This window comes from Bos taurus, chromosome 3, assembly GCF_002263795.3.
Source record: "Bos taurus isolate L1 Dominette 01449 registration number 42190680 breed Hereford chromosome 3, ARS-UCD2.0, whole genome shotgun sequence".
Classification (NCBI taxonomy): Eukaryota; Metazoa; Chordata; class Mammalia; order Artiodactyla; family Bovidae; genus Bos; species Bos taurus.
This window is the reverse complement of record NC_037330.1, coordinates 45,836,800-45,857,754: the sequence shown is the minus strand read 5'-3', so window position 1 is coordinate 45,857,754 and position 20,955 is coordinate 45,836,800. Positions and strand designations below refer to the sequence as shown.

The 20,955-nt window shown below is 36.9% G+C and overlaps 1 protein-coding gene across 3 annotated transcripts in view; it reads right to left on the bottom strand.

Annotated features, from left to right (window-relative positions):
* DPYD (dihydropyrimidine dehydrogenase) overlaps positions 1-20,955 on the bottom strand; it is a 922,445-nt gene that overhangs the window by 473,027 nt on the left and 428,463 nt on the right. The window contains exon 13 of one of the 3 annotated variants that reach the window (XM_059881517.1): positions 19,496-19,597. Within the exon in view, the coding sequence (XP_059737500.1) occupies positions 19,550-19,597 (48 nt within the window). The 3' untranslated portion in view covers positions 19,496-19,549. 3 annotated transcript variants of the gene reach the window in all.

Below are 20,955 nucleotides of genomic sequence, written 5' to 3'. Positions count from 1 at the left end.
ATTGTATTTTCCCCTAATTCGCCTTAATAGAATGATTAAAAAAAAAAAAAAAAACACTGTTAAAAGCAAGACTATTGCCTGTGTTATGTTGGACTAAAGAAGAGATAATAACTATTACTATGTTTCTTGCAATTTAAAATCATCAAACAGCCTTCACTCACTCATTTCACTTATATTTCATTATGACATATCTACATTGTTCCCTATCTTGGGGTACAACAGCTCTTGAAGCATCCATTCTGAGATTATTTTAAGGCAAAAAAAAATTACATTGTGTAGCTACTTATAGCTAGATTAATTCATAGGTTGGATTAATGCATTAATTGACTCTAGCTCACTTACTTTGCTCTTTGAAGAAATATCTGAGGGGGGAAAAAAACTTGCAAAGCAGAAATTATTTGGATTAGCTGCTTCCATGATGGAAAAACCTAGGTACAGGATTATAATTATAACATAAAATCAGATTTCATTTCTCCATTTTGAGAAATTTTTATTTCTAATGAAAGTTTTAGACAGATATGAGACTATGAAAAAGTTTTGAGGGGAGAACAAGATGGCGGAGGAATAGATGGACGTGGAGTACATCTCTCTCCATGGATACATCAGGAATACACCTTCAGACACAGAAGTGCATACAAGAACACCAACACCAAGAGTGGACAGGAGTACCTGACCAGAGGAAAAGAATATATAGAATCACGCTAAACTCGGTAGGATAAAGGAACTAGGGAGAAAAACAGGAGTGTTAGTAGGACTGGACATGGCCTCAGCAGGTGGGGGAACTGAAGCATGGGTCTGACAACCACATCAGGGCAATTGTCTGAGTCAGAGGAGAAACACTTAAGGCTGAGAGTGAAACAGCTGATCTGTGGCAGCCTAAATGGAATGAGAATAAGACAGTCCTTGCTGCAGCCATACATACCCTGGACAGGGAAGCAGGTCCCCTGGAAGATGCAGTGGCTGAGACCTGGAGTTTAGGGACTGTGGAGCAATCCCATGGTGAAGTCTGATGTTAACTGAGGGACAGATCAAGGGGATGTGAGGGAGGAGATTGTGGTGGGAAATGCCTGTGGAGGAAAGCCAGGCAGCCATGGAAGCAAGGAGATACTGCTGAGACATGTGTAGAGAGTGGAGCCATCAGGATAGCCTCTCTCTTCCCACACACCAGCATTGGCAGCTGAACAATAAACAGGCTGGCCCATCAGACTCCTGATGCACTGAACTACAGAGTAGGACCCCACCCATGGTGCCACTTTAAGTGCCCTGCACACGGATCTACAGAGTAGGACCCCAGCCAGAGGGCCCCTTTATGTGCTGGATGCACTGAACAACAGAGAAGGACACCAGGCAAGGGAGCCCTCTAAGTGCCTGAACAGGAGGAGCTATGCAGAAAGACTGGCCAAAGAGGCCCTCTGATCACCAGCTACAAGAAGCTCAAAAAAAGACTCTGATAGGGCCCTAACTCCTGCAACGGAGGCAGTTTGTGTCGCAAACACTTGGCATCGCCAGGGTCCCTGCAAGCCAAGCAACTGCACCGACTTTATGCTCAACTAAGGTAGAGCTGCCACAGGCAAAAAAAAAGTGTTGTGTCTATGGGCACAGGATCACTTCGGTCCTGACAGACTCTTTGTGACCCTGTAGACTATGGCCTGCCAGGCTTCTCTGTCAGGGAGGGGGTCCTCCAGGCAAGAATACTGGAATGTATTGGCCAATACTGGTTGCCATACCCTTCTAGAGCACTATATTTCCTGCTGCCCTAGCCTCCAACCCCTGCTGAGTACCTGTTTCTGCCAGAACCCCTGCGACACAAGCAGCTGCATCACAAGCAGCTGCATCACTTCCACACCTAGTCCTCTTAGGGGCAGACGCAAGCCCTCCAGGGCAGCCCCAGGAGCAAACCCCAGTGGACAACCCACATGCAGAGGTGGAAATAAAACCACAATTGAAACCCAGGGGCCGTGTGGCTAAGGAAGAAGACCCAAAACCTTCCCACCAGCTATATAAGCTGCAGATTACATCCACATGATCAACTAGCCAGACTCTGTGTCTACGGAATATATAAAAGGTCATGGAGAGCTCCTACAAAAGAAAACACACCAGCTCTGATAGCTGTGGACATTGGAGGCAAGAACACACAGGAGTAGGACCAGATTAGAATCTAAGCAGCCCTCACAGCAGGTCCAGAGATCAGCACAGTGTTGGAGGGCATCCTAGGGAGGTGAGGTGGACTGTGACTCCCAGGGAGGGAAAGGACACTGACAGCAGTGACTAAAGAAAAACATTTATTATTCCTATGTTGACTTGCTCTGTAGATTCTCTTGGATTTTTTCTTTTCTTATTTTTTTCTCATGCTGCTTTAGTTGTCGATTTTATTGGCACTATGAAATCTAATTAAGCTTGTGAACTTTTTTCTTTTGCTCAGTCACATTTTTTTATTGTCATTATAAACCTCTGCCTCTACGTTGGGCTTTTGGAGTTTTGTGAAGTTTCCCTGTTTTTTTTTTTCTCTTTTTTTAATCTTAATTTTTAATTTTTTAAACTTATTTTTTTCTACATTTATTCCTTTGTTTGCTTTTCCTACTGTTCTTTACCCCTTGCAGATAATCTTTATGCATATAAATCTTCTTAATCTACCTTTATCTACCTCTATTTAACTTTGCATATCAACAAACAGTAAAGCTCTGTTTGTAGATGAGAGATACTGTACATAGAAAACCCTAAAGATAGTATCAAAAAATCACTAGAATTAATCAGTGAATTTAGCAAAGTTGAAGGATACAAAGTTAATACACAGAAATCACTTGCATTTATATATACTAACAATCAAAAATCAGAAAAGAAATTAAGGAGTCAATCCTATTCACCGTTGCAACAAATAGAATTAAATATCTAGGAATAAACTTACCTAAGGAGATTAAAGAACTGTACACAGAAAATTATAAGACACTTATGAAAGAAATCAAAGACAACAAAAAGAGATGGAGAGATATTCCATGTTCTTAGGTAGGAAGAATCAATATTGTGAAAATGACTATACTACCAAACACAATCTACAGATTCAATGCGATCCCTATCCAATTACCAATGGTATTTTTCATAGAACTAGCACAAAAAATTTCACAATTCATATGGAAACACAAAAGACCCTGAATAGCCAAAGCAGTCTTGAGAAAGAAGAATGAAGCCAGAGGAATCAACCTTCCTAACTTCAGATTATACTACAAAGCTACAGTCATCAAGACAGTATGGTACTGGCACAAAACAGAAATGTATACCAATGGAACAAGATGGAAAGCCCAGAAATAAACACAAAGGAGGCAAGAATATACAATGGGGCAAAGACAGCCTCTGCAATAAATGGTGCTGGGAAAATTAGACAGCTACTTGTAAAAGAATGAAATTAGAACACTTCCTAACACCATACATAAAGAGAAACTCAAAATGGATTAAAGACTTAAATGTAAGACCAGAAACTATAAAACTCTTATAGGAAAACATAGGCAGAATACTAGATAACATAAAGCAAGATCATCTATGACCTACCTCCTAGAGTAAAGGAAATAAAAACAGAAGCAAACAAGTCGGACCTGATTAAACTTAAAAGCTTTTGCACAGCAAAGGAAACTATAAGTAAGGTGAAAAGACAACTCTCAGAATGGGAGAAAATAGTAGCAAATGAAACAACTGAAAAATGATTAATTTCCAAAATATACAAACAGCTCATACAACTCAATGCCAGAAAAAGAAACAATTCAATCAAAAAGTGGGAAAAAGATCAAAAGATCTAAACAGACATTTCTCCAAACAAGACATACAGATAGCTAACAAATACATGAAAAGATGCCCCAAATCACTCATCATTCAGTTCAATTCAATTCAGTCGTGTTCGACTCTTTGCGACCCCATGAATCGCAGCATGCCAGGTCTCCCTGTCCATCACCTACTCCCACAGATTACTCAAACTCATGTCCATCGAGTCAGTGATGCCATCCAACCATCTTATCCTATGTCATCCCCTTCTCCTCCTGCCCCCAATCCCTCCCAGCATCAGATTCTTTTCCAATGAGTCAACTCTTTGCATGAGGTGGCCAAAGTATTGGAGTTTCAGCTTTAGCATCAGTCCTTCCAAAGAGCACCCGGGACTGATCTCCTTCAGAATGGACTGGTTGGATCTCCTTGAAGTCCAAGGGACTCTCAAGAGTTTTCTCCAACATCACAATTCAAAAGCATCAATTCTTCGGCGCTCAGCTTTCTTCACAGTCCAACTCTCACATCCATACATGACCACAGGAAAAACCATAGCCTTGACTAGACGGGCCTTTGTTGGCAAAGTAATGTCTCTGCTTTTGAATATGCTATCTAGGTTGGTCATAACTTTCCTTCCAAGGAGTAAGCATCTTTTAATTTCATGGCTGCAGTCGCCATCTGCAGTGATTTTGGAGCCCCAAAAAATAAAGTCCGCCACTGTTTCCACTCTTTCCCCATCTATTTGCCGTGAAGTGATGGGACCAGATGCCATGATCTTCGTTTTCTGAATGTTGAGCTTTAAGCCAACTTTTTCACTCTCCTCTTTCACTTTCATCAAGAGGCTTTTGAGTTCCTCTTCACTTTCTGCCATAAGGGCGGTGTCATCTGCATATCTGTGGTTACTAATATTTCTCTTGGCAGCCTTGATTCCAGCTTGTGCTTCTTCCAGCCCAGTGTTTCTCATGATGTACTCTGCATAGAAGTTAAATAAGCAAGGTGACAATATACAGCCTTGACATACTCCTTTTCCTATTTGGAACCAGTCTGTTGTTCCATGTCCAGTTCTAACTGTTGCTTCCTGACCTGCATATAGGTTTCTCAAGAGGCAGGTCAGGTGGTCTGATATTCCCATCTCTTTCAGAATTTTCCACAGTTTATTGTGATCCACACAGTCAAAGCCTTTGGCATAGTAAATAAAGTAGAAATAGATGTTTTTTGAACTTATTTACAATACAGAAAGAGACTCACAGATATAGAAACCAAACTTATGGTTTCCAAAGAGGAAGTGGGAGTGACAGTGATAAATCAGGAGTTTCAGATTAGCAGATACAAATTAATATAAAATTGATAAACAACAATGCCATATTGTATACCACAGGGATCTATATTCAGTATCTTGTAAAAAATTACCATGGAAAAGAATTTTAAAAAAGAATATATGTATATCTCTATCTATATATATATATATATAAACTAAATCACTTTGCTATACAACAGAAACTAAATAATACTATAAATCAACTATACCTCAAAAAAGTTAATTAATTTTAAAATTAATCAATTAGTTTTTAGAAAAGAAAACAGTATGTGGTATGTAGAACCTGTACTTCATACAACCATAGGGTTGGTTAAAAGAATAAAATAGTACTTTAAGAAAGGGCTTCTAAAGTAGTGAAGGATCCCCTGCCCCCCGCCCTCTGCAAATAATAACTAACATGTTGACAAATTTTCAAAAATGTCAGTCAAGAAGGTAACAATCGCCATATTCACAGGCCTGGGGCAAAGGTGTCAACACTGCTGACAAGATGTCAATGACTAGTAGAAGAAAAGCCTGGCGACCAGCACAGGGTGGTGCCTGACAGCAAATCCATGTAGCACAAAGGAGTCAGTATGATCAAGGCGAGAAGGATGAAGGCAAATAAAAGAAGCTGACATTTAAGAAAGGTGGCAGCAGCAATGTTAAATATTAAGACTTGGAATAAAAAGCTCAATATTGTAAGTCAACAACCTACCAGGCTTTTGTGTTAACCTATTAACTCTTGTACTTCTGAGAGGAGAAGACTCTGTTATAAGTTAAGGTGGGGGTAGGATGCAGGGAGAAAACTAGTATGGTTTCTCAGAGGTCACTTTGCCAGTTCAACAGGTCAGTTAGGCCGCTTTGAAACTCATCTGTCTCATCTTTAAACCAATAGTTGTGAAGCATGGTTGTGGGAATCAAAAGAGAAAAATTATAGCACCCTTCGGTTTCCACATTAACTGTACCCCACGCCCTGTTTTAGCAGCTGAAAGTAGTATTTATCACCAATGATCTGAGTGAATTTGTAAAAATCTATTTCCTAAACCTTACGTGCCCTGTAATCCTCAGCATATTCAATTTTTCAACCACAGTTATCAAGTTCCTACCACATGGTCGGCATTTGTTTGCCAACCACCTACTATGAGATAAGAGCTTTTCTAGGCATTAAGGAATCATAGAGAACAAACTGACAAAAAGATATTGAAGGCTACATTCCCATGGGCTATTTTTTTTTTTTTTTTGGCAGATCTTATTGCTATTTTTGTCTCTGATTTTTAAAGTATTTATTGTAAAACCCTTTCAGAAGATAGTTCTAAGATTCAATTGTCCTATTACTTGAATTTACTCTTTCAAAGTCTGTTCCTCACTTCCTGCCCTGCGTGTTAAGGGGTTGAATCAAATGACACCTATATCCCTCTCAACCAACTTCAGCATTCAGTTTAATTCATTCACTCAGTCATGTCCGACTCCTAGTAACCCGATGGACTGCAGCACGCCAGGCCTCCCTGTCCATCATCAACTCCCAGAGTCCACTCAAACTCATGTCCATTGAGTCGGTGATGCCATCCAACCATCTCATCTTCTGTCATCCCCTTCTCCTCCCGCCTTCAATCTTTCCCAGCATCAGGGTAATTTTAAATGAGTCAGTTCTTCACATTAGGTAGCCAAAGTATTGGAGTTTCAGCTTCACCACCAGTCTTTTCAGTGAATATTCAGGACTGATCTTTAAGAATGATTGTTTAGATCTCCTTGAAGTCCAGAGGACTCTCAAGAGTCTTCTCCAATACCATAGTTCAAAAGCATCAGTTCTTCAGCACTCAGCTTTCTTTATAGTCCAACTCTCACATCCATACATGACTACTGGAAAAACCATTGCTTTGATTAGACGGACCTTTGTTGGTAAAGTAATGTCTCTGCTTTTTAATATGCTGTCTAGGTTGGTCATAACTTTCTTCCAAGGACCACATGTCTTTTAATTTCATGGCTGCAGTCACCATCTGTAGTGATTTTAGAACCCCCAAATAAAGTCTCTCACTGTTTCCACTGTTTTCCCATCTATTTGTCATGAAGTGATGGGACCATATGCCATGATCTTAGTATTCTGAATGTTGAGCTTTAAGCCAACTTTTTCACTCTCTTTCACTTTCATCAAGAGGTTCTTTAGTTCTTCTTTGCTTTCTGCCATAAGGATAGTGTCATCTGCATATTTGTGGTTATTTATATTTCTCCCGGCAATTTTGATTCCAGCTTGTGCTTCCTCCAGCCCAGCGTTTCTCATGATGTACTCTGCATTTAAGTTAAATAAGCAGGGTGACAATATACAGCCTTGAAGTACTCCTTTTCCTATTTGGAACCAGTCTGTTGTTCCACGTCCAGTTCTAACTGTTGCTTCCTGACCTTCATACAGGTTTCTCAAGAGGCAGGTCAGGTGGTCTGGTATTCCATCTCTTGAAAAATTTTCCAGTTTGTTGTGATCCACACAGTCAAAGGCTTTGGCATAGTCAATAAAGCAGAAGTAGATGTTTTTCTGGAACTCTCTTGCTTTTTTTAATGATCCAACGAATGTTGGCAATTTGATCTCTTGTTCCTCTGCCTTTTCTAAATCCAGCTTGAACATCTGGAATTTCACAGTTCATGTACTGTTGAAGCCTGGCTTGGAGAATTTTGAGCATTACTTTACTAGCATGTGACATGAGAGCATAGGTTTTCCAATTTGTAAAATGGGGGAAACTGTTTATTCCAGAGGTAATTTTTGAGTATAGCATTAATGCTAAGCTTTTATAAAGGTATTCAATAAATTAGATTATTTGAAACATGTATTATTTGGGTTTCCGAACCATAAAGAATTTAATTTTGTCCTTTTTATGGATGAAAATAGTAAGGCCAAGATAACACATTGGTGACTTTATTAAATCAGGAGTTTCACATCTATAAATATTAACATACTGTGCTGCCTCAAAGCCATTAATGAGATGATCAAAAGGCAACATGACACTCCCAAAGGTCTGAAGGCAGAATTCATGAGTAATTAAGTCAGAGCTTGAACCCAGGTATCCTGACTTTTAGCCTTCCATTACATCACTTTATCCAGATTTTTTTCTTAATTTTTATTTTATATAGGAGTACATATGATTAACAATATTGTGTTAGTTTCAGGTGTGCAGCAAACTGATTCAGTTTTATATATGCATGTATCTATTCTTTTTCAAATTCTTTTCCCCTTAGGTTGTTACAGAATATTGAAAAGAGTTCCCTGTGCTATACAGGAGGCCTCTGTTGGTTTTCTATTTTAAATATAGTAGTGTGCACATGTCAATCCCAAACTCTAATTCTTTATAACTTGTGTAAGATTCAACTTTAATAAATCATTGAATGCAGAGAACAGAATTCTAGGTAAAAATGTCAATTGAGTTTTTTGCAGGTGAATTTTTCCCAGGAAGCTAAAGATTTTTTAGAGCTCTGTTCTACTGTGATAATGTCCTTAGTACCATACAGCACCAGGCATCAAGGTGTTAGAGATTTGGTCCGGAATTCTTAACACCTATATAGTGTATTTGAACCAAGTGACACGGAAGGGGCTGAGTTCTTTTATACAACAGAAGCATACACTGAGATCAGGTTCTATATGGCATGGATCAGATTTTTCAGAGTTATTTTTCTAACTCTTCTAGAGTTAGCTGCCTGAAGTAGCAATCTACTGCTAGATTGGTAAGGAAATATTCTGCCTTTATGGAGACAATTTCATTTTAAATTACTTTTCAGGTCAAGTGCTGCCATTTAATAAGGCTTGGAACCTTATACAAAGTCAATAAAAGGCATTAAAATTACTTATTAGTCATGGCATTTTCTTCTATCACCAACTGCATAGTTTTGTTTTGATAGCTCCATTAGATATAGATTCATTCCTCATTTTTTTCTTTGATATATTTTTACGACACACAGATGATTTAAAAAATAAATCCCTCTTCATACACAAAAACTATACATTATTAAAATGAATTTTTAATAAAAAAGTGTCATCTCTGATAATTAATAATTACTTTAAATATTAGCTAGGGTATACACCAAAAATTAACATGACTATACCACCAAAAGGTGTCATTTTTCAATGACAGTAAGCCAATTTAACATTTCTACTTCCCACCGAAAGGGATAAAAATGAGATCACAAAGCACTTCTGATTCTTGTTCAGGCTAAAGGTCCAGTCTCCCAATGAAAACCTGAGCTGAAGTCATCACAATACTGTGATTTTGACCAAGTGGAAAAACTTAGCATGGAAACAGCATTTAGCCATGACATACTTCAATATTATTTTTCAGAGGCTATCACTATCTCAAACTAAATCCATTATGATTTAAAACTGTCTTTTTATTGATATTCATTGTTTTCAAACCTGACAGTGGCCAATGATTTATATCAATTTTCTCTTAACACAGAAATTAAAGAGTCTGAAATATATCTTAAACTAAAAAATGCTTTTTCAATAGGTCTCAAGATTTTAATACAGCTGTCATTTGTAAAGCCTTACCTCCTCTCAATTGGAGAGGGTTTAGAGAAGAAGCCAGCTCCCTTGATAAAATAGTTTTTATCTGAAGCAGTGGAGGATTAAAAAAATTAGTATGACATATTGATGATGCTTTTTTATAAGGCATTTTTATTCTCTAAGTAGAAAGAACATTGCAGTTGGCTGTCAATCATTTAACCACAAATGAAGTCCTTTGCCTGGCTAGGAGATTTGCAACTATACCAATGCTGGTAAACTAACCACCAAATTATAGCCCTTTTTCCTGCCTCACCCAGATTTCACAGGGGCTGCACACCCAAATAAATGCCTCTTGGCTACCCATTCATCTAACAGCTGGAAAGATGACACTTGACATTTGGAAACTTTCCTGTGAAGATTGCTGCAAGGCTTTCCCATTAGCTTCCTGGTGAGACTGTAAGGTCGAATAAGCTGCCTCAAAACCTGCAAAGGGTAACGGAAATACTCTAATATTAAGCCTGTGCAATTTAAATTTCTAATTCTCAAATCATAGTTCTCAGATATTGTAGAAACCACTGGTATATTTCAGGGCAAAATAATTTCTTTGAAGATGTGGAATTAAAGTGATATTTTAAGGAATGATGATGGTAAGTCCCTTTTATTTAAAGTTGGCACTGAAGGTCTTCTCAGAAACAGAGACTTGGACATAGATAAGTTCTTCCAAGTTTGTTTGCTAAAATCCCAGACTGTCATATTTTTGGCAACTGTTCATTTCCGTTCAGAGTAGAAATCTTAAACATAAGGCCCCTGTTGTTACCATTCTTTAGGTTTTATTTTCACATCATAGAATAGCTATTAGCAATAGCTTTAAAATTCTAACAGTCTAACAATACAGGTTTGTTTCCAAAACCATTGACCTAAATATAAAATGAAACTGTAAATACCACAGTATTAAGAAAATGCTGTGATCTTATAAATCTTTCAAGTGTAAAGACAGGACTTTTTTTTCTCTTTAGAAAGGGAACATTTAAAGAGATCCCCAAATCAAAAGTTTTAATAACCTGACTGTTCACTAAAGATATTAGACAGACAAAATCCCTCACATAATCTCAAATCCTAAAAATGGCAGAAGGTGAAAGATTTCATTTATTGATATGAATGTACATAATGCAATTAGCTTTATGACAATGATCCTTCCACGGTGTGCTCAATTTTGAATTCCCCGTCTACAAAATGCCCTTACAATTTTCTACTCTTGCTTGTTAACTCAGTATTTCCCATGTGAAAGACTGACAAGACTGAACAGGCCCCTCTAAATGTTCAGTCATACGTTCAAATGCAGATAAAATTAATAATATGATGAAAGAGGAAGATGAAACATTTAAAAATATATGCAGAAAGACACGGAAGAAACAGGACACATGAAAGATATTTGAATCTTGAACTAATCACCATCTGAGGCTGAAATCACTTTTTAAAAGTTAATTTAGTGATGCTGAATTTTACCCAATTAGCAACAATCCCCATTGACAGATGGGGATTCCTCAGGATGGACATCTCATGGCCCCAAATCACAAACCAACACAAAGACAAACCTAGCTTTCTCAAAACATTCCATCAACAAATCCACCAAGAAGGGTCTCAGCTCACAGAGAAAATTAAATACTTAGCAATGACTGGGAAGACATCTTTCTCTTCAAGCTAAAATCACAACTAGCATGTTGTACTCACTCACTCTACGGTGGGACTACGACGTGACTCTCTCTTCACTAGGTACTGAAATCACAAATTGGCTTCACATAGAGTACTGAACTGCCAAGAGATGGCAATGACTTTCTGTCACCCTTGACCTGAGGCAGATCTAACTAGTGACCAAGAGGTTAAAGGCTCTGTATGTCATTACCAAGCCCATGAGATATCTAGTTCCTTCAACAACTAGTGATTCCTTTGTGCCTCAATCAAACCAAAACAAAATACACAAAAACCTCAAGTAATAGAGAATCAGGTCATCAGTGAAAGGGATTTACGATAGTTTTGAAGGATGTTATCGATGCATATACTATATACAACTGAGTAAAATCACATTAACTGTGGGAGAACTTCATCAAACCTCCATTAAAATATCATATAAGTGTCACTGAAGGTGCACAACACTGTAGAAAGTTGAGCTGAAAAACACTGTGGAAAGCTAAAACTTAAAAGATACCTGTGTTCTGTGATCTTACAGGATTAGGAAAGGCATTTTAGATATAATATGATGCCAGAATATTCATGTGTGTATTTTGTACATATGTTCTAAGAAAATTTTGCCAAAAGAATTAGTTTCAGAAGAGACTGACAAATTAGAAAGAATGACATAAGAAATAATCATAAATAAAATAACATAATGGAATTAGGCACCAGGCTCCTCTGTCCACGGGATTCTCCAGGCAAGAATACTGGAGTGGGTTGCCATTTCCTTCTCCAGGGGATCTTCCCAACCCAGGGATTGAACCCAGGTCTCCTGCATTGCAAGCAGACACTTTAACCTCTGGGCCACCAGGGAAGCCATTATAGGAATACAGCATACCTAATTAAGGGTAAAATTTGAGAAAGAGAAAGAATAAAACATATTATTTGCAAACATGTATGTAGACAAACTCATGTATATAGAAGGAACATCAAAACTAAACTAATAATAACATTAACTTTTTGTTGTTGAGAATTGACTTCAAATGCTTATTGCCAATAAACAATATTCTGTAACTATTCAACTTCAACTATTCTGTAACTTAGTATTTACTGACCCCTAAATCACTTGTGGGAAATAGATGGGGAAACAGTGGAAACAGTGTCAGACTTTATTTTTTTGGGCTCCAAAATCACTGCAGATGGTGACTGCAGCTATGAAATTAAAAGACAATTACTCCTTGGAAGGAAAGTTATGACCAACCTAGAGAGCATATTCAAAAGCAGAGACATTACTTTGCCCACAAAGGTCCGTCTAGTCAAGGCTATGGTTTTTCCTGTGGTCATGTATGGATGTGAGAGTTGGACTGTGAAGAAGGCTGAGCGCTGAAGAATTGATGCTTTTGAACTGTGGTGTTGGAAAAGACTCTTGAGAGTCCCTTGGACTGCAAGGAGATCCAACCAGTCCATTCGGAAGGAGATCAGCCCTGGGTGTTCTTTGGAAGAAATGATGCTAAAGCTGAAACTCCAGTACTTTGGCCACCTCATGTGAAGAGTTGACTCATTGGAACAGACTCTGATGCTGGGAGGGATTGGAGGCAGGAGGAGAAGGGGACGACAGAGGATGAGATGGCTGGATGGCATCACCGACTCGATGGACGTGAGTCTGAGTGAACTCCGGGAGTTGGTGATGGACAGGGAGGCCTGGCATGCTGCAATTCATGGGGTCGCAAAGAGTTGGACATGACTGAGTGACTGAACTGAACTGAAATCACTTGTAAACTCAGTAACCAAAACTTTTTTTTAATAATCTTTAATGACCCACTGCCTCCTTCCTTATCCTTTGTAGTTTCTCAGGAATTCTACCTGGAAGAAACCAGGCATTATCGTTTCCATACCTTGCCTATAGTTGAAGAAGCTCTACACAAATGCTCTCCCTTCTTTGAATATCTATACATTCCATATTTATCTTTCTACTAAGAACTCTTGTCTTCTGTTGTTTGATATTTATATCTGTACCACTACAACTGCTTTCATAGCAGCAACATATAAATTTAGTGAAACCCTTCCAGTCCAAGTAATAAATATTGTGGTTTTTTAAAATATTACATATAAGAGAGTAAGGAGAAGGAAATGGCAACCCACTCCAGTATTCTTGCATGGTAAATCCAATGAACAGGGTAGCCTGGAGGGCTGTAGTGCATGGGGTCGCAAAAAGTCGGACACGACTAAGCAACTAAGCACACACAGACACACATAAGAGACAGTGAATTTAAAATAGAATTCTGAGTCATAGAATGACATGACAAGGGGATGTCATCATTACTCTAATGATGTAATGAAACTGTGAGTTTTGAGATTATAGCTTCCATATGTTTAGATTGCTTTATTTAATGTAATGTCTCATGTCTATAGGGCTTCTCTTACGGTTCAGAGGTAAAGAATCCACCTGCAGACCAGGAGACATGGCTTCAGTCCCTGTGACTGGAAGATCAACTGGAGGAGGAAATGGCTACCAACTCCAATATTCTTGCTGAAAAGTCTTACAGACAGAGGAGTCTGGCGGGCTACAGACCAAGGGGTCACAGAGTCAGACAAGACTAAGCATGCACGCACACAGCTCATGTTTACAAGATCGTTTTCTGAGAACTCCCATGAATACTTTAGGGAAAATGATCTTCTGATCTAGGATTAGATTTAGAAGAATTTAGCTTGTATTCTATGTCCAATTTCTCAGAGAACATCTATCATGATGAGATATCATATAGCCTTTTCCCTCCTCTACTTTTTGTGACTACATTTTTGTTTGTATGTTAATAGTAGAAGAAAGCAAGTGCTGAATCTTCTGAATGACTGCTTTTTTGTAAATAACGTTTGGTATTAACTCTTCTCTTTGGTAAAGCAGAATCTTAAGCACCTTTTACACTCTCTTTACGAAGTTGGTTTTGCCAAACAGATTCATTGAACTAGTTTCTTCTCTCCTTTTCCTCTCTGAGATATACAAAGGAAGGCCAAGGAGTCCTACATTTTTGTAATGGGAGGGGTACCCCTATGTGCCTATGAACCTTCTACTCTATCCATTGAGTTGTGTGCTTATTAACAGTGAGTTGTATGTTTCTTATCCCATTTGTGTTGGCTCTAAATATAACTAAAAATTACATAAATTGATGAGCTGTATGAATGTGAAAAGAAAGCGGGTTTATTCTGTAAAAACTAAGTTGAATATTTTCAAAGGTATGATAAAAAGGTGAGATACGAAAAAACAGTAGCTGTCAAATTAGGTGTGAGAGAAAGAACTGAAATGACTTCAAGGCAATTACAGAGATTCAGAAAATTGCTCTGTATGTTCCTTGAAAATGTTGCTCCTTTAAAAAAAAAAAAAAAAGGAAGTGGTAGACAATGTATTATAGATAGACTTAGAGAAGAAATATGTTAGAACTCCAGAGACTAAATTGAAAAAGATCCTGGCCCTGTTTATTTTTTTTTTAACAGAAATGAAAATGAGACAATATCTAAATGCTTTAAAATAAAATGATATGCTTAAAGTATGTGTATATTTTTCTTATATATTCCCATTTTAACTTTTTTGGATTAACCAACAAATTGGTGATTATTGTTCCATAGGACAAGGCAATATTTTTGTACTCTTCTGTTTTTAAATAAATGTTCTGGATTTAACCAATTTACCATTAATAAATTTTCTAAATTTACCTATATAATTGTCTAATTTTTATCCCAATTAATAATTAAATGGTCTTTAATCATACTAATTAATTGTCCCCTTATTTTCTTTCTCTGGAAAGTTCAAATTCGTAGAATTTTCCATCGACTTAATCATTCCGGTTAAGGTATATTTTTAATAAGAATTAAGTTATACAAAGACTATAGCCTCCAATCACAATCTTCTAATTTCAAACTACTGAGGAACTCTCAGGATAAATTCTATTGCATTATTTTATTTTTAAATTTTAAGACATACAGTTGGGGAAGATGTTAATATCAAGGACTGCTGCTAATTGGCAAGAAAACTAACATTTCAGCGTTGAAAAGTACCAGGGAAGTAGTTTGGTATAAGGGAACAGGCACTTGTGTGTTCAAATTCTGGCTTCATTTCTAACAGGATACTGACCTTGAAGATTTATCATTTAAGACTTTATTTTTACCAACTATGAAACACAGATAATGATGCCTGTTTAACAGAGTCATTTAACCCAAAAATGCACAATTTATGATAGATGCTAAACAGCTGTGTGCTAGGTTGCTCCAATCGTGTCCAACTCTTTGCAACCCTATGGACTGTACAGCCTGCCAGACTCCTCTGTCCATAAGATTTTCCAGGCAATAATTCTGGAATGGGTTGCCATGCCCTCCTATAGGGGATCTTTCTGGCCCGGGGATCAGATCCCCATATCTTATGTCTCCTGCATTAACAGTCAGGTTCTTTACCACTAGCACCACCTGGGAAGCCCAGATACTAAAGAATTAGCTGTCGTTACTTCAACATTTGACAAGTGAATAAAAAAGGTATGTTTCAAAGAGGATAAAAATCAGGGACTACTGCTTTGGGGAGTCTTCTCGCCAAAGTCTAGCCAACATTGATTTGACTACATTAGCATTTACTAGTTGTAGTAAATTTAGCTTTCTATTACATCATACATACTTTTCTCTGATTATTTAGCATGGATAAAATAACTAAATTCAAACAACATCTTCTCCTTGAGAGAAGAAAGGCTGATGGGTTAATGTGATCAATTTTCTTTTTCCCTAGTATAGAACTTTTATCTATCCATCTGTTAACATACATGCACACATGCATAAAGACACAAACATACACATATACATATTAGTTGAATAAATAAATCCATTAGAAAGATATACGTAGAAATACAAATTTTTAATTTCATAGATTTTATTTACCTGCAGTTATTCTTTCAGTTACATACTCTTTCTTTTGGTACATTGTCAAAATTATCTTAGTATTCTTACTTAAGTGTAAGAAGAAAACTTAAATATGCCTGGACTCCACTAACACAGTATTTCAAACAAGTAAGGTGAAGTCATATTGGATCACATTAGTATACAACCAAAAAAGAGTACGTTTAATATTTTAAAATAATGACTTACAAGGGGAGGGGAAATGTTGACAAAATGAAAAATATTCCTCTCCTTGTTAATTCTAGATCTGACACGAGCACTTTTTTATTCAAACAATTCTTACCACATTTCTGCCCCACTGCATACATCAAATTAAATTCCCAAGCTGGGTATTCTCATCAATTTTTAACCCCAGTATTACAACAGATCCTTTCTCCTATTTTTTCTATATATTCTCCATGTTCAGGGTCTCCACTAGCCCAGAAAGCCTTTTGGTGAAATAAAACAAAGCTGTTGCACAGGTGCAAGGTTTATGGAGCAGGCAGAAAACACCTTTATGACAATTCAAGGAAGACACTTGCTCTGAATAGAAGCAGCACAACAACATTGTTCAGTGAGTGCAGCTCGGTCTGGATTTCAGCCAACTGGTACCCTTGTTTGGGCACCCCTTGCACAGTGAGCATGCTATGCAATCTTATCTAGCAGTGTTCTTTAAGTTCCAACAATTCAAATCACTCAATATTCTTCCAGTTTTTCTTACCTTCCCACTTTACTCATATCCTGATTTTTATGAAGTCTGCTGACTCCATATCCTGATACCTACAGCCAGACAGAATCAATCATCATCTCTTCTATACTTTCTTGTGCCTTTACACTTAATATTATTGCATTTGCTAATTTGTATTATATGTATGTTTACATAACTATTCTTAAAGCACCATTTAAAAAAATATTGTTTATTGGATGAATGAATGAATCCATGCAAGAATGACTACATGGAGAGACAGATTGATAAATGGATAAATTGCAAATGGATAAATAAGTGAATCACTAGATAAAATGTTCTTATCATTATCTGAAATAGTCTCTTTCACTCTTCATCTATTAAAATACTATACTTACCTTCACATTCTATTCAAATCTCCAATTTTATAACTTTTCTTGATTTTTTTAATTGTTCTCAGGGAACAATCTCTAATAATTTACAAATAAATATTTATTATTTTACTAAGAGCTTTCCATAAATTCTCTTCTGTATTTTTCCCTGAAATCCAATAGAGTAGCAACTTTATCATTTCTCCTTTATTAATGACCATTAATAACTTATTGATATTAATAATTATCAATATTAATTTATTAATAATTCATTTATTTTCTCCTAAGAACTCCACGTCTTGGAACAATTATGTGATTTTACCAAAGTCATACAGTTTGAAACTGCTAGAATGGGATTTGAAATCTGGTCTGTTCAATCCACAACCCAAAAATGTAATGACTCTTTATACTTCCCCTCATTTATTCACTTTGGTACCCTCCCAAAGTGAAGTGTTAGACCAAGAGCTGGTACTCAATAAGTGGTAATTGACTAAATTAACTAATAAAATATAAGTAAAGATCACTTCAGATAACTATGAGAATACTGAAATCTCAACATGGGTGTCTTTAATAATCACTTTGTATATGACTTTTAAAACAAGAGGACAACACAGTATTTTTCAAAAATCTTCAAGATTATGTCTAAAAGAAAAGTATATCTTTATCTAAAAAAGTATATTACAAAGAAAGTCTATCCAATTGCAATGACTGCATGCATGAAATAAGACTATAATATACACACACAATGTTTTTTTAAAAATCTATTATCCAGTGTTACATTTTTCCCTAAAAAGCATAATATAAGACAAGGTATTATAAGCTTTCATTCATAAATATATTTCAGGCATTATAGAAAGTTTTCTAAATGAATACTACAGTTCTTACATTCATAAGAAAACACTATTTACAGTGCTAATTATATAACAAATTTTTAGTACTAATTCTTCTTTAAATTCCTTTAAAATCAATTATCACTATACATTTTTTCTATTTAATAAATGAATACATTTTTAATTTTGAGGATATATTAGTAAATAGCACACCGCTGGCTAGGGCAGTATCAGACCGGTAAGCAGACTCTAATCAGGGAAACACAGGATGTTAAAGAACACACCAGGAAGAATGTGTTCCTGGAAGAGGAGGAGAAGGCAAAACCTGAAGGGCAAGAGGGATGCAGACTTGTGAAACGATTGGAGTTGGGAAAGGACCAGATGTAGGAGAAATCTTGATGTGTTAGGGGAAATTCAAATTGGTTTCACGAGCGAAGGAGTACAAAGCGGAGTATGGGTTTCCCAGGTGGCTTAGTGGTAAAGAACCCACTGGCTAATTCAAGAGACACAGAAGACATGAGTTTGATCCCTGGATTGGGAAGATCCCCTGGAGGAGGGGATGGCAACCCACTCCAGTATTCTTCCCTGGGAAATCCCATGGACAAAGGAACCTGGCAGGCTACAGTCCATGGGGTCCACAAAGAATCTGACATTACCGAGTGATTGAACACACAAAGAGGAGTATACTCCACTTGAATACAAAGAGGAGCCTCTGAAGAGTTTTAAATGAAGAGCTTGTATGCTAGAAAGAAAACTCTGGCTTCAGTACAGGGGCCTTGAATTTGACAGAAGGAAACTGGAGACAATTTTAAGAGGTGACAGAGGCCAGAACTAAGATACTGACTGTATAGAAAGAAAAATCCTACTTCATCTGTATATTCCTTTTTATTCTCATAATTGCCTAGCACTTTGTATCCAGCACCCTCACAGAAAGGTGGAAGTGTTAACTTTACCTGACAGAGATTTTACCTACCTTCCATTTTAACTCTGTTTTAAAGTGCCATTCAATACTTTGTTTGACTGATCTGAATCCTGCAGCCAAATCCAAAATGCTTACTGGTCACTAATTTTTAATTTTTATATATTAAAAACTATCATTGCTAGAAATTATATATATATATATATTAAAATCATATGCACTTTTTTCATCATACTTAAGAGTCTATATCTTTTATGAATAAGTGGAAACTAAGTAAAATGACTGTTCATTTCTATCAGTTCACATTTATCAGATTTAGGAAAGTAGAAAGATAATAATGAATTAAAAAACACTCTTAAGAATCCCTTTGAATGATAATTGTGAAGCACCATAAAACTACCACTTCCAAAAGTATAGTAAATATTTTCTATGTCATCTTAAAAGCTATAAATGGATTTAAATATATAGAAAACAATAACACTAACCATTCTCCACTTGCCTGTGTTCAATTTTACCTTTTCAAATCTCTTTAGCATTGCTTCCTTCCTATCATTTTCACTTCTGCAAACTGAATTCACATCTTCAATAGGTTTTTTGCTGGCCTAGCACAGAAGCCTTTTCTCCTGAGTCCACTCTCATTTCTTCAAGGAGCTAACAGACTGGTCAGTGACATGTCTGGTCAACTAAAAATTGTATTTCACACAAAAAATAATGAAATTAAAATAAGTTTATGAAAGTCTTTATAGGGATCAAGTTGACCAGGTATATATGAGAGAGGGAAGAAAAGAAATTTAAATAAGTAGCTCATAAAGAAGAGTGTACACAATTGTACTGTTTTACGAGAAAAAATATATGTATCAGCACACTAGTATAACTCTTTCAACTGTGTTTTCTTAAGAAATAACTCTATTCTGAGACTATGCTGTTACCTACTTTTCTCATGAAGTAGACTGTTAATAAATGAAAGTAAATATAATTTCATGTGTTTGAATCTCTATTTTAATGCTATTACTCAGCAAAATAAGAAGCCATCGACAGTATATTGGTTTCCAAATTGACTTTGAAAGTTTTATTAGCCTGAGGAATCCAGAGTCTCTTTGCTTTCTGCCAAAAAGTGAAAGAAAATGGCAGAAAGCACAGAAGAACTATATAGCCTCTAGATGAAAGTGAAACAGGAGAGTGAAAATCTGGTTTAAAACTCAACATTCAAAAAACTAAGATTAAGGCATCCGGTCCCATCACTTCATCTGCCAATTCATGGCAAATGTTTTCCCCATGTTTTAATGGAAACAGACTTTATTTTCTTGGGCTCCAAAATCACTATAGATGGTGACTGCAGCCATGAAATTTAAAGATGCCTGCTCCTTGGAAGAAAAGCTATGACAAACCTAGATAGCATATTAAAAAGCAGAGACACTACTTTACTGACAAAGGTCTGTATAGTCAAACATAGTCAAAGCTATGTTTTTTCCAATAATCATATATTGATATGAGAGTTGAACCATTAAGAAAGCTGAGCATCTAAGAATGGATGCTTTTGAACTGTGGTGTTGGAGAAGACTCTTGAGAGTCCCATGGGCAGCAAGAAAATCCATCCAGTCAAGCCTAAGGGAAATCAGTCCTGAATATGGACTGATGCTGAAGCTGGAACGCCAATATTTTCGCCTCCTGATGAGAAGAACTGACTCACTGGGAAAGACCCTGATGCTGGGAAAGATTGAAGGCAGGAGGAAAAGGGACAACAGAGGATAAGATGGTTGGAGAGCATCGCTGACTCAATGGATGTGAGTTTGAGCATGCTCTGGGAGTTGGTGATGGACAGGGAAAGCAGGCATGCTGTAGTCTATTGGGTCGCAAAGACATGACTGAGTGACTGGACTGAACTGAATCCAGAGTCTGAGGACCACTGATGTAGAGGATTTGACTCTAGGAATCAGAAATTTTAAATACAGGAAGTAAAACAAGTTTAGGAGGTTGTGTTTGGTTTAAAAGCAGTGAGTTTGAAGTGTAGGTAAAATATATATACAAGTCGAGTACTGAA